This window comes from Alexandromys fortis, unplaced genomic scaffold (genome assembly GCF_014885135.2).
Source record: "Alexandromys fortis isolate MF-2015 unplaced genomic scaffold, M_Fortis_MF-2015_v1.1 scaffold_33, whole genome shotgun sequence".
Taxonomy (NCBI): domain Eukaryota; kingdom Metazoa; phylum Chordata; class Mammalia; order Rodentia; family Cricetidae; genus Alexandromys; species Alexandromys fortis.
In genome coordinates, this window is record NW_026067917.1 from 13,849,607 (window position 1) to 13,865,305 (window position 15,699).

General features: G+C 36.4%; 1 protein-coding gene across 1 annotated transcript in view; it reads right to left on the reverse strand.

Annotated features, from left to right (window-relative positions):
* Window positions 1-231: 231 nt before the first annotated feature.
* The window catches only part of Hnmt (histamine N-methyltransferase), a 23,289-nt gene continuing 7,821 nt past the window's right edge, over window positions 232-15,699 (reverse strand). The window contains exons 3-9 of the mRNA XM_050139891.1: window positions 14,669-14,698; window positions 14,537-14,559; window positions 11,447-11,449; window positions 10,530-10,637; window positions 9,444-9,571; window positions 6,112-6,205; window positions 232-1,837 (exon numbers count right to left, since the gene is read on the reverse strand). Of these exons, the coding sequence (XP_049995848.1) occupies window positions 1,482-1,837; window positions 6,112-6,205; window positions 9,444-9,571; window positions 10,530-10,637; window positions 11,447-11,449; window positions 14,537-14,559; window positions 14,669-14,698 (742 nt within the window). The 3' untranslated portion in view covers window positions 232-1,481. The remainder of the gene's footprint in view (window positions 1,838-6,111; window positions 6,206-9,443; window positions 9,572-10,529; window positions 10,638-11,446; window positions 11,450-14,536; window positions 14,560-14,668; window positions 14,699-15,699) is intronic.

Below are 15,699 nucleotides of genomic sequence, written 5' to 3' on the forward strand. Positions count from 1 at the left end.
CATATTTATAAAACACGATCTGTGAGCATATCCACCTCTATCATTAAATAGCATGCCCATACTTTTTCTACAAAAGGCCAGAGTTGCTCTACAGTCTTGAATTCTACCTGTCTGTTGAAGTTGCCCCACCCCCATCAATCATCCGGAAATCACCGGTTTACTATGATCATTCAGTGGTCTGTTTCAGGAATCTGACTAGGTAACTCTCATTTATTTATTGTATTTTATAATTTAAAAAAATTGATGAAGCTGTCCAAGAAAATACATCACTGTATGTCAGTTTTATGATTACAAACTAAGCTTGCGTATTTGTCAATATAAACATATTCCAAACCACAGAGAAAAGACGGGGCACAAATTCTTCAAAGCTGACGATCATGCAACATAAAGTACTAATGCTATCACGAGAATGACAAAACACCACCCATGAATTAAGGCTTCTACACTGCAAAAGTCACAGTTCCCCAAGCTAGTAAGACCCATCTTTTACTCTGCTTTAATGGGAAGTATCATTTTCTTATTATAGAAAATACTTATGAATTATTACTTACTTACTAACTTAAGATATATTTTTCTTTTAAGAATAACAGAGGATTACCTAAAACAATACCAAGTAAGTCTCCCCAAATTCTCCAAAATCTATCCAAAGGTAACTTTGGAACAAAGTCATGAAATTATTATAAAATATTAGAGAGATCTTTTTAAATGTTCCAGAAACTAAAACTTAAGAAATGAAAAAGTGAACTAAATTGATTTTCACAAAATAAAAGCTTCAGTATATCAGAAAGGAAAAAAAATGATTATATCTTAGATAATGTAGAAGAATCACATGACAAAGAGCCAGTTTTGTAATCTTTTTAAAGATTTATTTAATTCCTAATTATGCGTGTGGGAGGGGTATGTGCACACATTGTTGATGCCTCCAGAGATCAGAATACAGCATCAGATTCTCTAGAGTTGGCCTTACAGTCTGTTGTGAGGTGTAAGACATGCATGCTGAACACTGACCCCAGGTCCTCTGGAGCAACCATCCCACCAGCCTCTAACTTTATGATGATATTAATAAAAGGCATGATAGAAACCACAATAGGAAAAACTAGGAAGACGAACACGTCTTTAAAAGTGGAGACATATCTACTTTTTGTGTAGATGTCACTTTGCAACTATTCAAAGTATAGAGGCACATTTTTTATTACTATTCCAAGAATTTCCAGAACAATGAGAAAATGGAAAAAAATTTATTAGTAATAATCCAATGAAACTCAAGCCATATCTTTCTAGTTAGGTACTGTGCAGCCTGAATGTTATCTTTCAAGGACAAGATATAACTCGAAGTAGCCCACGTGATTCTGATAGAAACCAAGAATGTCTCCAAAATTTGTAGATTTCATTTATAAGAGATAAGATTATATTCTTATTGTAAGATTAGTTTTAACCAATAATTATGCAAAATGTCAGTTCTGAATACTCATGATTTATAGTTATGCCTCAACCACTATAAAACTCAGATTATTATTAAAAAGTACCTTCCCCTCTTTCTTAACACTAAATTCAGGTTCTTGAAGATCTTTCATAATTTCCGCTCTGAGATCCGGTGGTGCTGTTTTGCTAAAGTTGCAAGTTTCTGTCAAAAAATCCCAAAGCAGTTCTCCATTTTCATTACCATCAGTAAAACAGTCTGTAATGTCCATGGTGGACAAAAGGTCATAACACTCATACTTAATCCCCAGGCCGTCCAGTATCTGAGTGAGATCAGAGGATGTGACGTACTGGCAGAGGTCATCCCTGGGTAGGCGGGATCCATACTTTTTCCATAGCTTGTCCCAGCCACTAGTTCCTATGCAAAAAAACAAAGTTCATGTTTTCTTTCTTTTTTATTTCTTTTAGCTTCTTCCAGTCATTATACTATACATTTAGAATAGAGCAGTCAACAAAACAATATTCAGATCCTTTGTGGAGCTTAATTCAAGTAGCATAACAAAAGTTGGGAGAAAATTAAAATAAATAACTAAATGTGTACCTATGATGTAACGAGTAAATGAAAAGCAATCAGAGTAAGGGATGAAGATGGTCAGAGCCATTCAGGCACTGCTGTTTTACCTATGGTGATCACGGAGTCTGTTTAGTATGGTGACATTTGAGCAACCATAGCTAGACATCACAGGGAAGATTACTCCAGATGGAGGGAGCAGCTACAAAGGCTGTAAAGCCAAGGCAAGGCCAGCGCACTTAAGAACTGACCAGGAAGCCAAGAAAATTGGAGTTGAATGAGCAACGGGGAGAAGCAAAAACACAGTAATGAAATATTTTAGTATACAATACTCTTCATTTAAAACAAAATTCACATATTTTGTACTTATTTCTCTTCTTTTGCATTTCATTTTTCATATTGAAAATCAAAGAGTTCTGCTAGTTACCACTAAGTGAATACTTTCTGAGTTGGAATTGCTCTGTAACAGAAGCATATGAACACAGAAGAAAATATAAGATCAATTATAGTATACAGACCAGTAAATGACACAACTTTCTTCTGATTTCAACCTATCTTTCTTGTCCTAATTTTGCTTGTTTATCATATATAATTTTGTCTGACTATCAGCATATCCAGCATATATGCCCATGAGAATGTATGTTTGTTTTTCACCAAGCCTTTTATTTCAGCATAAATACATGTGCAAACACAAAGTTTCTGTGTTTTATTCGTAGACATTCTTAGATGAATCATATTCTCCTTTTTGGGGTGGACTTTTAGAACCTTGTAGGTCCGGCATCACAAAACACAAATAACAACTGCTCCACTGAATCCAAACATTTGTTGAGCATTTTCTGTGCACCCAAGGCTTCCCAAAGGTGCAGCAATAGACTGAGAGGCAAAGGTACTGATCTTCACTCTCCTGAGTTCCTAAGGGTTTCTGAAACAGCAGGAGAGTGCCAAGGCAGTGATGGGAGACGGGATACACAAGACACTTGCGATAAAAACTATAGCCATTTACTCTGCATTTGTCATCATTATGTGTGAGAGAGATGACTGGGAAAACTAGAAACAGCCTAGTTGACTAACTGAACCGATGAAAAATGACTAACATATTTGGCAGTACTCTTTCTTCCCTCAGGTTGAATATCTTATTTAACTGCAAACCAAACTACTAGAAAAGGTATAAAGTATTTCAATTTCTATTTAATTAATCTATTTAATATTTCTGACAAATTTAGGCAAATTTCTGGAATATCTTTTCTTACTTTACTCAGTGGTTTAAGAAGAAACTAATATGACCTTTCTTTGCAGTAAAACCTCCTCCAAGAAGTAGCTACTATGGTAACAGGAGGACCTCATCCGAGTTCCAGGTTAATGAACTGAACACTCTCAGGTGTTCATTCTAGGTTCTAGGAACTATATTGATTATAAACGCTTACCTCTTTCAGACAACAATCTCCTATTCTTCAGTCAGGATAAGAGCGTGTAAACTACTTATTAAAAAAAAAAAGTGAAAACCATTTCCACCATCTGGCGCTCACTTATGGAATAATTTCCGGCTCAAAATTAATCTTTTTTTAAAAAAAAAGTTAACTGTCTTTACTGTCTTTTTCGTTCCATATAAAGATATACAGTTGCTCACCTGGATCCCATGCATGAATATATGGGCCTGGCTATCCAAAAATAGCCTAAAATTAACTAAAGCTACACATGTAGAAAGCACACTAGCATTCATGCCCCATGTGTCCTCATACCTTTCCCTGGGCCTGCTTTGTCCTCGCATTTCTTGATGCCAATAAGTATGGGTTATAATAACTCTCCATGCAGCAGCCATCAGACTACTGTATTTATAAAGGTGCTAGGCCAACTCTAAATTGCACATAGAATACTTATACCACATTTTAAAGAATATAATGCTTTTTTCTTATTAACAAATACCTAGCATTTAAATATTGATCTGCTCAAAATGTCAGATCCACTAGTAGAATGGTTATTAATATGAAGCATGTCAATTCCAGATAAATTTTTCTTCAGAACAATGTTTCTGTTTTATTGATGCAGATCATAAAAGTAAGTTTCCACAACATGGAAAACCAAGTTCCCTTTTGTAATACAAAGCACTTCTTACTAAGTGTCCTAATTTAGACATAGGTTGGCAAAAAAGATTCAATTTACATAATCCCTTCAAAATGAAAAACAAGACCTTTCCCACATAAATGAGTCATTTTAACTAATTAAAGGTAAAAAATAGTATATCAGAATGTTTGCTTGGTGGTATGGGAAGTCCTTCTGTATATGTGTTGCTTTTATTAGTTAATGAATAAAGCTGTTTTGGCCAGTGACTTAGCAGAATAGAGCTAGGCAGAAAAACCAAATGAATGCTGGGAGAAAGAAGGCAGAGTCAATGAGAATCCATGTAGCCAACGCAGAAGACAGCCACCCCCAGGAGCTCGCAGGAACATTGCCAGTAGGCTACGACCTTGTGGTAATACATTAATGGAGCTGTGTTAGTTTATGATATAAGAACTAGCTAGAAGTACACTTAAGCTATTGGCCAACCAGCGATTTAATTAATACAGTTTCTGAGTGATTACTTCAGGTCTGAACAGGAATGAACGAACAGGCTCCGCCTACAGCTTGGAGAGTCAGTTATATACAAGAGTTCCTGGCTCTTAACCCTTACACAAAGTAAAGCCCAGGGTTATAAGCACAACTGCATCTGCCATTATAAAATTTATTCCTCATATGTGAAGACAAATTTTGTGGCACAGTTTCAATGCATGGAACTGTTGTCTGGTGATGCTGATAAGGACTGCGGTGTATTCAGAAACCGCCACCTAGCAACAAGTAAACAACACATGAGATCCAACAAAGAACTACTAAAGAAAAAGATAGGGCATGGTGGCAGGTGCCCATAATACTCCAGTAATTCTGAATCCAATCTACGCTACACAGCAAAATCTTATGAATGACCTTAATGCCAATGTTTTCTAGGTAAAACTATGTGACATGATCCTGGAAGCAACACACTAATCAAATGTCCTCTCTGAAAAAATAAAACTATACCACAAAGTAAAACAAATGGATCATTTTAACAGTTTATAAAAGAAGCTATAAGGAGCTGTGTTAATGGTGGCTTTAGAAATACAAAGTAATTGCATCCAAATATTCAAAATTTTATTTACTTATTAGCAAATCTCAAAGAAGGGAGAAAGCCATTCAAGTGACATAAGATTGGTAAGCGTAATCACTGTATTTATTTGTTCTCATGCTAAAAATATTATCCCTTGAACTTTCTGTTCTATAAAACAGATGCAGTGCCACTCGGTTTCAGACAACTTGACACAAGTCTGGACGCACCTTCGAAGAGGGATCCCCAACTGAGAAATATCCTCCATCAGGTGAGCCTGTGGGCATGTCCACAGGGCACATTTTTTTATTGTGAAATAATATAGGCGGGTACAGTGTGGACAGTGCCATCAGGAGGCAGGTGGGCCTGGAAGCAAGCCAGTAAGCAGCATTCCTCCATCGTCTCTGCTTCATTTCCTACTTCCTGCTTTGAGTTCTTACTTTGACTTCCCTCAGTGACGGGCTGTAAACTGTGATCCAAATAACCCCTTTTCTTCCCACATTGGTTTGGATAAATGTTTTATCACAGTCACAGAAAATAACCAGAGCAGATGCATATGCACAAGGCAAAGAATTTTTCTTCTTTTCTTTTTCGTAAGGTTCTATTAGAGTTTATTTTGAATTGTGTGTGTGTGTGTGTGTGTGTACGTGTGCACGTGCATGTGCACATGCATTAAGCTAGAATTACAGGTAGTTGTGAGCTGCCTGAAGTAGGTGCTAGAAAGCAAATTCCAGTCCTCTACAAAAATAATGTATGCTCTTAACCATTGAGTCATCTCTCTAATCTCTATAAGGATATTATTCCGAATAGATAGAAACAAAAAAATTTTGATTCCACTAGGTTCTTCAAATTGTGCATTGTTGTGAATGACATTTCTACTTGTCTAAAAATTAATTTAAAATGAATTTCATAACAAACACAAAATATACTAACTTTATCTAAACACATGAATCCATGTATATGTTCAAACTGCTATTTTAAAACCCAACTGACTGAAATAGCTTACCTGAGACAAGGATAATGAGAATCTTAGCGTTGGCAGCTAAGAGACCATGGAAGAATCTCAGAGTAGCTGGAATATCCTTTACATAATACAGCATCTAGGTGGGAGGGGAGAAAGAAATGAGATGTTTCTTTATGATGCTTTGGACTACATAGTTTGTATGTTTGAACTACATACTCAGTGGAAGCTTTGATTTTTCACACTAAGAAAATTTTTACCAGGAAAAAATCTTTAAATGTTTAAAGATCAGAGAGTTAGAATAATAAGACATTTAGGGAAGGGCAAATATGCCATCTGCCCACCTATAGGCAAACAGCTTTTGTTGCTTTTTTCCTCCACTCCTGGAGATGGAACCTAGGGCCTCGCATATACCAGGCACACACTTTGCACCCACACTTCATCCTCAGTCAGCAAAACATCTTTAAACTTACTTTCATCTTTCCATAACACAGACCTTACACACCTGTAACTAAAAGTGTTTCAAATTTATTCTTGCAAGTGGAAAACAGAACTGTGCCTATTCTCGTTTTGTGAGTTTTGCACTTATATGAGAAAATGGTGTTAGCAAAAAGAAAGCAAACCCTGTTTCTAGAATATTACTTTAAAATCCAGCCTTTGGACAAGATTCTCCATAATCTCACATACACATTTTCTTTTTCTTAATCACATGCACACACACACACACACACACACACACACACACACAAAGTGACAAGCTATGACATGGACAGAATCTCTAGGACAGTGGAAAATATAAAGCATAAAATTATGGTTATCATCACAGGATATTAGGGACTAGCCAAACCAGTTTTAATAATTCTAGATCATTCCTAGTCAAGTGCAGGTTATTCTAGCCTTAACGACATGTATCCTTTAGCCACTATAGAATCTACCTAACAGAAACCTTTTATATCTCATGCTTATCTCTCTTGGACAAGAATTCACTTTTTCGTGTGGTATAACCATAATAGAATTCACAGAAAAATAAGGGTCAAATAATTTAGCTATGACTTTTCCCACAAGAATGAATGAAATAAAATGACCCTTCATATGGCCCATAAACTTCAGGAGCCATGATTCAAGTCTCTTCATGAAGTTTACTATAGACACCCAGATCACCAAATTCATGGCTATTGGTCACAACAGATGTTTTATCTAAAACACACTGGGATTTTTAGGTTGACCGTAAATACCAAACTGAAAGCAAGTCATCAGAATGTTTGGATAAATATAGTATAAATAGCAATGAAGAGACATAACCTAGACACATGTAAAGTACATAAGAAGGGAAAGAGAATAGACTTTTGCTTTAAGAAAGAAAACAAATATGGAAGTTCTAAGGGAAAAGCACGCACCACCACCGCCTGGCTTGGAAGTTCTAAGACAAGTATGTAAATCTCCAGAGCTATAGCACTGTACACCAGGGAGAAGAGTAGGCTATAAGGCAGAAGCAGAAGAAATGGCTTTTGATAAGCAGTAAAGAGACACAGGTACAAGGTGCACAGGTACTGGATTGTAAATTCAGAGGGTGTGGTGGTTTCCGACAAGAATGGCCCCATAGACTGATAGATTTGAGTGCTTAGGGAGTGGCGGCAATATTTGTTCCAGGAGATATGGTCCTGTTGGAGGAAATGTCACTGGTGGTGGGCTTTGAGGCCAAGTGTCTCTCTGCTGCCCGATGATCCAGATATGGAATTATCAAGCTATTCCCTCCACCATGTCTGCCTGCATGCCAACATGCTTCCCACCATGATAATGGACCAAACCTCTGAAACTGAACAATAGCCTCAGTTAAATGCTCCTTTTAATAGGAGTTGTGATGGTCATGGTGTCTTTTCACAGCAAGAGAACACTGACTAAGACAGAAGTTGGTACCAGGAAGTGGGTAATGCTACCACAGGACTGACCATGCTGCTTATTGAAAGAATGTGAACTCAGGGACTCTGGATTAAGAAAGCAGTTGAGGGGCTGGAGAAATGGCTCAGTGGTTAAGAGCACTGCCTGCCCTTCCAAAGGTCCTGAGTTCAATTCCCGGCAACCACATGGTGGCCCACAACCATCTGTAATGAGATCTGATGCCCTCTTCTGGCCTGCAGGCATACATGCAGACAGAATATTGTATACATAATAAATAAATAAATAAATAAATAAATAAATAAATGAAAGCAGTTGAATGCTTTAGCATGACTTAATGGGCCAAACTAGTAGAAGCATGGAAGACAATGGTACTGAAATCAATACAGATTATGAGAGCTCAGGTCAAGAAGCTTCAGAGGGGAAGAATATTAACAAGTGGCCAAGGGACTGTTCTTGTGATATGTTTGGTGAAGAATGTGAGTGTTTTCTACATTTGACCAAATAATCTATCTGAGGCTAAATTGAAGAGTTTTGGATTAACAGCATTGGCGGAGGAGATTTCAAGACAACCTGGTATTGATCAAATAGGAGTGACTGACTGGTCAGGGCAGGTTGCAGGACAAGTAAGGAGAAGAAGACTAGGAAACAGTTTCCTGAAGGTGGAAAACACATCTAGAGAAATATCATATGATTTCTGGACATGCTAAATACCTCTGACAGATAAAAGATTTGTTTTCTAAGGAATTAAAAGCTTGGACTGCTTAAATGCGTTGAGTTTAGACTCAACATTTTCTTTGTGATTATGAACCACAAGAAGAAAGAGTCCTGTTGACAGTTAAGTGCTCTACACAAAATAAAACCATGGCCTAATACTAAACAACTTCCAATACGGATATATTCTTTACTATCCAGAAATTTCAGTGATGCCTAGAATTGGCACCTCATACCATGTATGCAATCATCATTGCTTATTAGTCCATTGCTGTTGAAACATGGAAATAAAGACCTCCTAAATGACTGGCAAATATGAGTAACGCACTGTTGATCTATTATTATAAAACATGTCCCTTCTATTATATATATATATGTGTATATATATGTATATATATACACATATATATATATATATATATAAATATATATATATATATATATACACACTATCATAGAAGCCTACCAACAGAAAAACTGAGAGGATTCAGGAAAAAAGTCTGGAACATTTACATATATGCTGGTCATCTAAACCAAGAGAGTCATTGAAAACTCGCTAGAATATATAATCACTCTGCAGTTCTAAACAACTTTAACTGTCAAAGAGAGTCTCTGTATTTAACAACATCTTTTTAAGGCAGAAAGTGTTCATTTATAAAACTAGAAACCAAAAGATTTCATTTTAAACATGAAAATATAGTGCATTTTTATACAAGTTTGTGAAAAACATCTTTTTGGCAGCATCTTATTGTAAGACTATTTCTTACCTGAATCATATGAATAAAGTCCCACTTTTGAGGTTCTTCTTCCAACATCCGTTTTTGATATTCAGATGATGTTTCCTTGTGCCAAGCAAATTTTACATTCTCCATGTTTGATGTGTTGGCTACACGCTCTAAAATACCCAGAAAAGGTAGCCTATTATCAATTTTAATTTAATTATATATGGAACCCATTTTATTTAGAATTTTAATGCATTAACTATTATAGGATTATGATGGCTAAGTTGGTTGCCAGCTTGACTACTTCTGGAATCAACTAACACCCAAGAAGCTAGGCACACCTGTGGGGGGTTTTGAAGATCAGCCCTAGATTTGAACCATCTGATGTCAGAAGACATCAACGTATGGGCCATTCATTCTGGTGGTAGTTCACATAAATAGATGTGAAAAAGGGAGCCTTTTTTTTCTTTCTGCCTCTTTTGTCTTCATTCCTGCTGCTAAGGAATTCCTTTACTTTTAGAGCTTTATAAGTATCATAACATATTTTGTTGGGATTCCAGCACAGACTGAAGACCAGCTGAGCCATTCAGTCTTATGAACTGAACAACTATTGAATTATTGGCCTTTGCATCCAGAAGTCATTGTTGAACTAGCAAGACCACAGCCTGTTGGTTCTGTTCTACTAGAGACCCTAATACAGGAGAACAAAAAATAAAAGACACATATTTTTCTTTATTATCTAGCTCAGAAAATCAGAAGATTTGTCCAGATATTTGTTTTCTAGTACTTAAAAAAATGGAGGAAAAAGAAGTAAATTTGAAAATATAGTTAAATATAGGCTATACTATCTTAGTATAAAGATTAAACAAACTGCAGAATTTTATGAATAAAAATTAAATATAAAACAGATTAATGCATGAAGTCAATAAAGGAATTCAAGTATTCACTCTTAGTAGTTTCAAGTGTTTATTCCTGCCTGCCAAGAATTAATTAGGTTTTTCTCCAAATAAACTTACCAAATACATAGTAGTCAGTGTGCTATTAACCATTTGAAGCACACAAAAGAAACACACAAGCAAACAAACAAAACGGGAAGATAATAAACCTCTGTAGGTAGAAGTTAGTACACACCTTTGTACTTGACAATTTGCTCAGCACTTGGTTCAACAACTTCATTACTGATACAGATTCCTGGGTATTGAGCCTGAACTTTGGAGAGAATCTGCAGGTCAATCTCACCTAGAAGAGAAATAAATAGAGCAGGTTACACTGAATGCAGTAATTAAGAACAACTTGGACTGATTTACTTTCTGACTTACATTTAAAAAGACTTGCAAGAAGATTAACACTCAACTGTTGCATTGCCTAAATATCCCTGAAGCACAAACATTATATTCAGAGTAGAAATAATAATTTGATATGAAGAGGGGTGTGAATAAAGTTCATTTATTAATTCTTTCATTCACACAATCTTCATTCATATGTCTACCGCTGTGCTTTGACTTGCAAAGTTGTCACGAACTACAGAAGCAATCAGTAACTTTTGTTGTCGTCAAGTACAATTTTAATTATTCATCATTTGAAAGATATACTTAACCCAAAGTTGTTCAAATATGAGGAAAACACAACTTAGAACTAATAACTAATCTAGTCCAGAAGACACTTTAAAAAATTTTAAAGTAAAAAGGTAAGTGATGTACATACATACAGAATACAACAATATGTCAGATATTTCTTTTAACGTGCATCTTTCTCAGCAAAATGAAAAGAGATAGTTCAAATCTTCCCTTGTACTGTAGGTTCGATGGGGCTGGAGAGATGGTGCAATAGTTAAGATCCTTTGTATTGGTTTTTTTCAGGCTCTAAAATTTACTCTGACATTCTGTAGTGATCAATGTACAGAAATAAATTTGTTAGGCAAACGCAAGTGTATGGTTCCTCTTGAGGCTCCACACAGCCAGCGTCTGTTCTGGACGCTGGACTCAGACTCCTCTATGTCTCTAGCTACAGACTGCAGACCAGTCATTGCCATCACCACGTGAATGGACCTGCTATTTCTTTACATATGAATCCTGGCAATTCTCTTACTAGGACACTTTCACTAGTATGCCTTTACATCACGAGCCTGCAAAAACTGAAACTTTAACAAAATGGGTTCAGATTGATTAGGGTTCTTTTTATATTCACATGTCTACCCTAAAGCAGGTAAAACCGGGTATGGAACAACTAATATTAACAAGTTAGTGTTCAATTTAATGACACTATTAACATCCCCATATTGATGACCTTTTAAATACTATAACTGCTAAAGGTAACTGAGCTCAAAGAGAAGAAAAATTCCCCCAACCTACTTTTTTGTTGTTGTTTTCCTAATACCCAGTTATAAATTATTCCTTGTTAGAAACAGCTCTAGGAATCTACAAACAAAGCCTATAGATCGTTTCTGCCCATACACTTGCCTCTCCATTCTTTTTCCCAGCCTTGGAAGCCCAAAACTACTTCCTTCCTTTGTTCTCTCATCTCCTTACGAATGAATTGTCCTTTATTGAAGTTTCTTTACACACAGAAGTATCAAACCACTGCTTTGAGCTACTTCTCAATGGAGGTTTCTCTTCTCTTATTAATCTGTCTTTCTCTATGAGGGGCCACACAGCTAAGAACTCAAGGGAGGTAAAGGAAGGCAATATTTACATTCCCTACAATGCAGTATCACATAAAATACACAACAGTATTTTTAAAAAATGTACAAATGGGCAATGGGACACTTCTCACACATCAAATGCAATAAATTATTACAACACCTTACAGAGTTCTGCAGGGCCAACAATCAAAGTACAAAGGCTAAGTTATAACCAATAAGGAAGCAAGCAAGCATGCAGAGGGGTGCAGGGAACACTATGGAAGAGAAGACCCTTGGCACAGTCTATGTTTTAATGTTAACTCTCTGCTGGGTTTTAAACTGCTACACTAGAATTCTGACATTATTCTGAAGAACTGGTAGGTTTCTACATGATGCTTACAACTAAGATTCCCTTTAATAAACAGAATTACTAAAGGCAATTAAGGCTTTAAGGAAAATTAGACTTGAGTTTGTATTTCAGCCCTCAACTCTGGCACCTCCTACTGGATGATAAATATCTTAAACCCTTGAAGATCACAGGCATCTGAACATGAACTTCTTTGATTTGAAATGAAGCCCCCCAAGAGATGTCAGAAGAATAGTAACACCTGGCAAGTGTTGAGTCACGTTCTCACAGAATGACAAACCTCTAAGAGCACAACTCCCTGTCATTTCTCTTCTGAAAATAAAGTGCGTAGACAACCACTACATAATATAAAGAAGGAAAAACATCTAAGAATGTCTTGGTTACTAGTCAAGATGTTGAGGCACCAGGATCATGAGTTCAAGTCCAGACTGAACTACAGAATGATATCTCATCCAAAATGAAAACAGAAAAAAAGAAAAAACTCAAGACAACAAATGCACCAAAAAAATTTGAAAAGTTGCCTCTCTATAACAAGTTCACTTGCATATTTATTGATTTTCTATCTTATATTTCATATATACAAATTAGGCCCAATATAGCCTATGTTAAAGGATTACTATAAATATTACAATATATAAAGATAAGTGTTTATACTTAAATATATACAATAGTTATTGAATAAATTATAGCAATTATATATTAATTCAATAATTTAACATTTTTAAGACTTATATGTTTGCCTTTACTTTTGTGAGCACGCATTCATACATGTGCCTGTGTGTACCATCTGTAGACAAGTGCACACAGAGGCCAGAAGAGCACATTGGATCCCTTGGAGCTGGAGTTATGGGATGCTATAAGCCCGCTGACATGGATACATGTAACCAAATGCCAGTCCTCAGCAAGAACAAGAAATGCTCTTAATTCTGAGCCATTTCCCCACCCTAGTGTCTGTGTTCTAAACTGCACTGTATTATTTAATAGCAAAGGTCATGCAGAACCCCATTCTTTAATGAAGAGACTACATCACAACAGACCCAAGGATCTGCAAGATACAAATCTATATTTCAGGAAAATTGCAAAACCACATCATGACATATCATGTGTGTGTGTGTGTGTGTGTATCAGACCATTGTTCAATTCTTATTAATTCTATGGCTACACAATTGAACACAAATGCATTTCAAAGTATATAATCTTTTTAATTTTTAAAATTAGTTTGTGTGTGTGTGTGTGTACCTGTCTGTATATCTGTGAAGCATATATGCACCATGTCTTCAGAGGCCAAAGAGGACACTGGATCCCATGGGACTGAAGTTATTGATCATTGTGAGCTTCCATGTTGGTGCTTGGAATCCAGCCAAATCCTCTGGAAGAGCAGCAGTGGTTCCTAGCCACTAAACCAACACTGCATCTCATAAATAGTCTTTCCATTTACAAATGATAGTAATTTTGTCTGCACTTTGCAAATTATCACGTGTTTTACTATTTCAACCCTTATTAAATGAGCTCAATGAATCCTGTCCACTCTGCTTTTACAATAGTTCCAATGCTGTGAACTCATGTGTTGCATCATCTCCAAGGTCCTGTATCCCTGTGTTCCATCTCCAATGCCTTGTACCCTGTGTTCCATCTCCAATGTCCTCATCTCTAATGCCCTATATTCCTGTGTTCCATCACCTCCAATGTCCTATACTCCTGTGTCCCATCATCTCCTCCTTCTCATAATGTAATAACTGCTTTTTTGCCATATATTAATAATTCAAATTTAGCCATTTTAAGTTACAAGTAGTTAAGACCTTCACTAAAGTTTCAGTGCATATCTAGAAGGTCATGGATGAAGAAAAAAATATGATCTAAATGTATTAAATGAAAAAAAAAGTTAAAATTTTTCACATTTTCAACAGAACCAAACACTGACAATCCTGTGAATGAAGAGCCAATATCCTATAAGGGTACGCACAAAGCCATAGAATTTTAGACTATAAATAATTCTAATGGCCCACACATTCAAACTACTAGTACTTACGCCCTTTTCTAACACATCTGGAACTAACAGTCCGGTAACTAGCTCTTGTAGACCAAGCTGGCTCAAACTCACAGGGATCTGTTTGCCTCTGCCTCCTGAGTACTGGGATTAAAGGCGTGCACCACCACCGCCCCACTGGCAAATTCTTATAGTAAACTAAAAATTCACTCTCTTGGGCTTTCAATTTCTGAGAACAAATATTTTGTTCTTCTTTCAACATGAACTATCTGAAGATAGCAATAAGTACATTCAACTTAATTTCTCTTGCTCTCTCATCCCCAAATCTCTGTTTTCCATCATTCTCAATTTATTGATCCTTATAGCTAAACATTTGCTTCTTGCCATCTAATGAAAGAAGAAACGGAAGTACTACACTGATGTTACGAAGGATTTACCAAAAAACTTGCTTTCAAAACTAAGTTATACAAAAGTAAAATTTAGCTAAAAGAGCATGCCTCTGCTAGGCAGTTTGAGAGGTCACAACCTTGGCCGGCAGCCACTAATTAGGTCCTACGCGTCTTTCAGAAAAAGAACTATTACACCAGACAGGCAGGCATGATGACCCTGGTTAATCTAGACAAACTCAGATCATTAGTCCCCACTCTAATTATATTTGTCCTGCCGCTATCCAAAATTACGAGACACACCAGCCCTCTTGCTTACCTAACAGCTGGAACCAATAAACACCTGTGTTCTCTTAACATTTTATTTGAGAAAGGAGCTGAAAATAAGAATCTGCTAGGATCATATTTTCTCTTTTTCAAGCTTTTAACAAATGTACTTTTTTTTTATTTCACGTGCATTGGTGTTTTGCCTGCATGTATGTCTCTGTGAAGGTGTCAAATCCCTTAGAACTGGAGTTATAGACAGTGATGATCTGTGATGTGAGTGCTGGGAATTGAACATAGATCCTTTGGAAGAGCAGCCAGTGTTCTTAACCGCTGAGCCATTTCTCCAGCCCCAAAGATCATATTTTCAAATATTTGGACATTTATAAATTATTCATTATTATCAAATTAATAATTTTACGTCCATTTTGTACAATTTGTTGGACCCTGGGCTTTCTTCTACCTAATAATGCTCAAGTTACTTATTTGTAAAATAAGATTGAATTGGGGGCTGGAGAAGTAGCTCAGAGGTTAAGAGCATTGCCTGCTCTTCCAAAGGTCCTGAGTTCAATTCCCAGCAATCACATGGTGGCTCACAATCATCTGTAATGGGGTCTGGTGCCCTCTTCTGGCCTGAAGGCATACACACAGACAGATGCATAATAAATAAATAAATA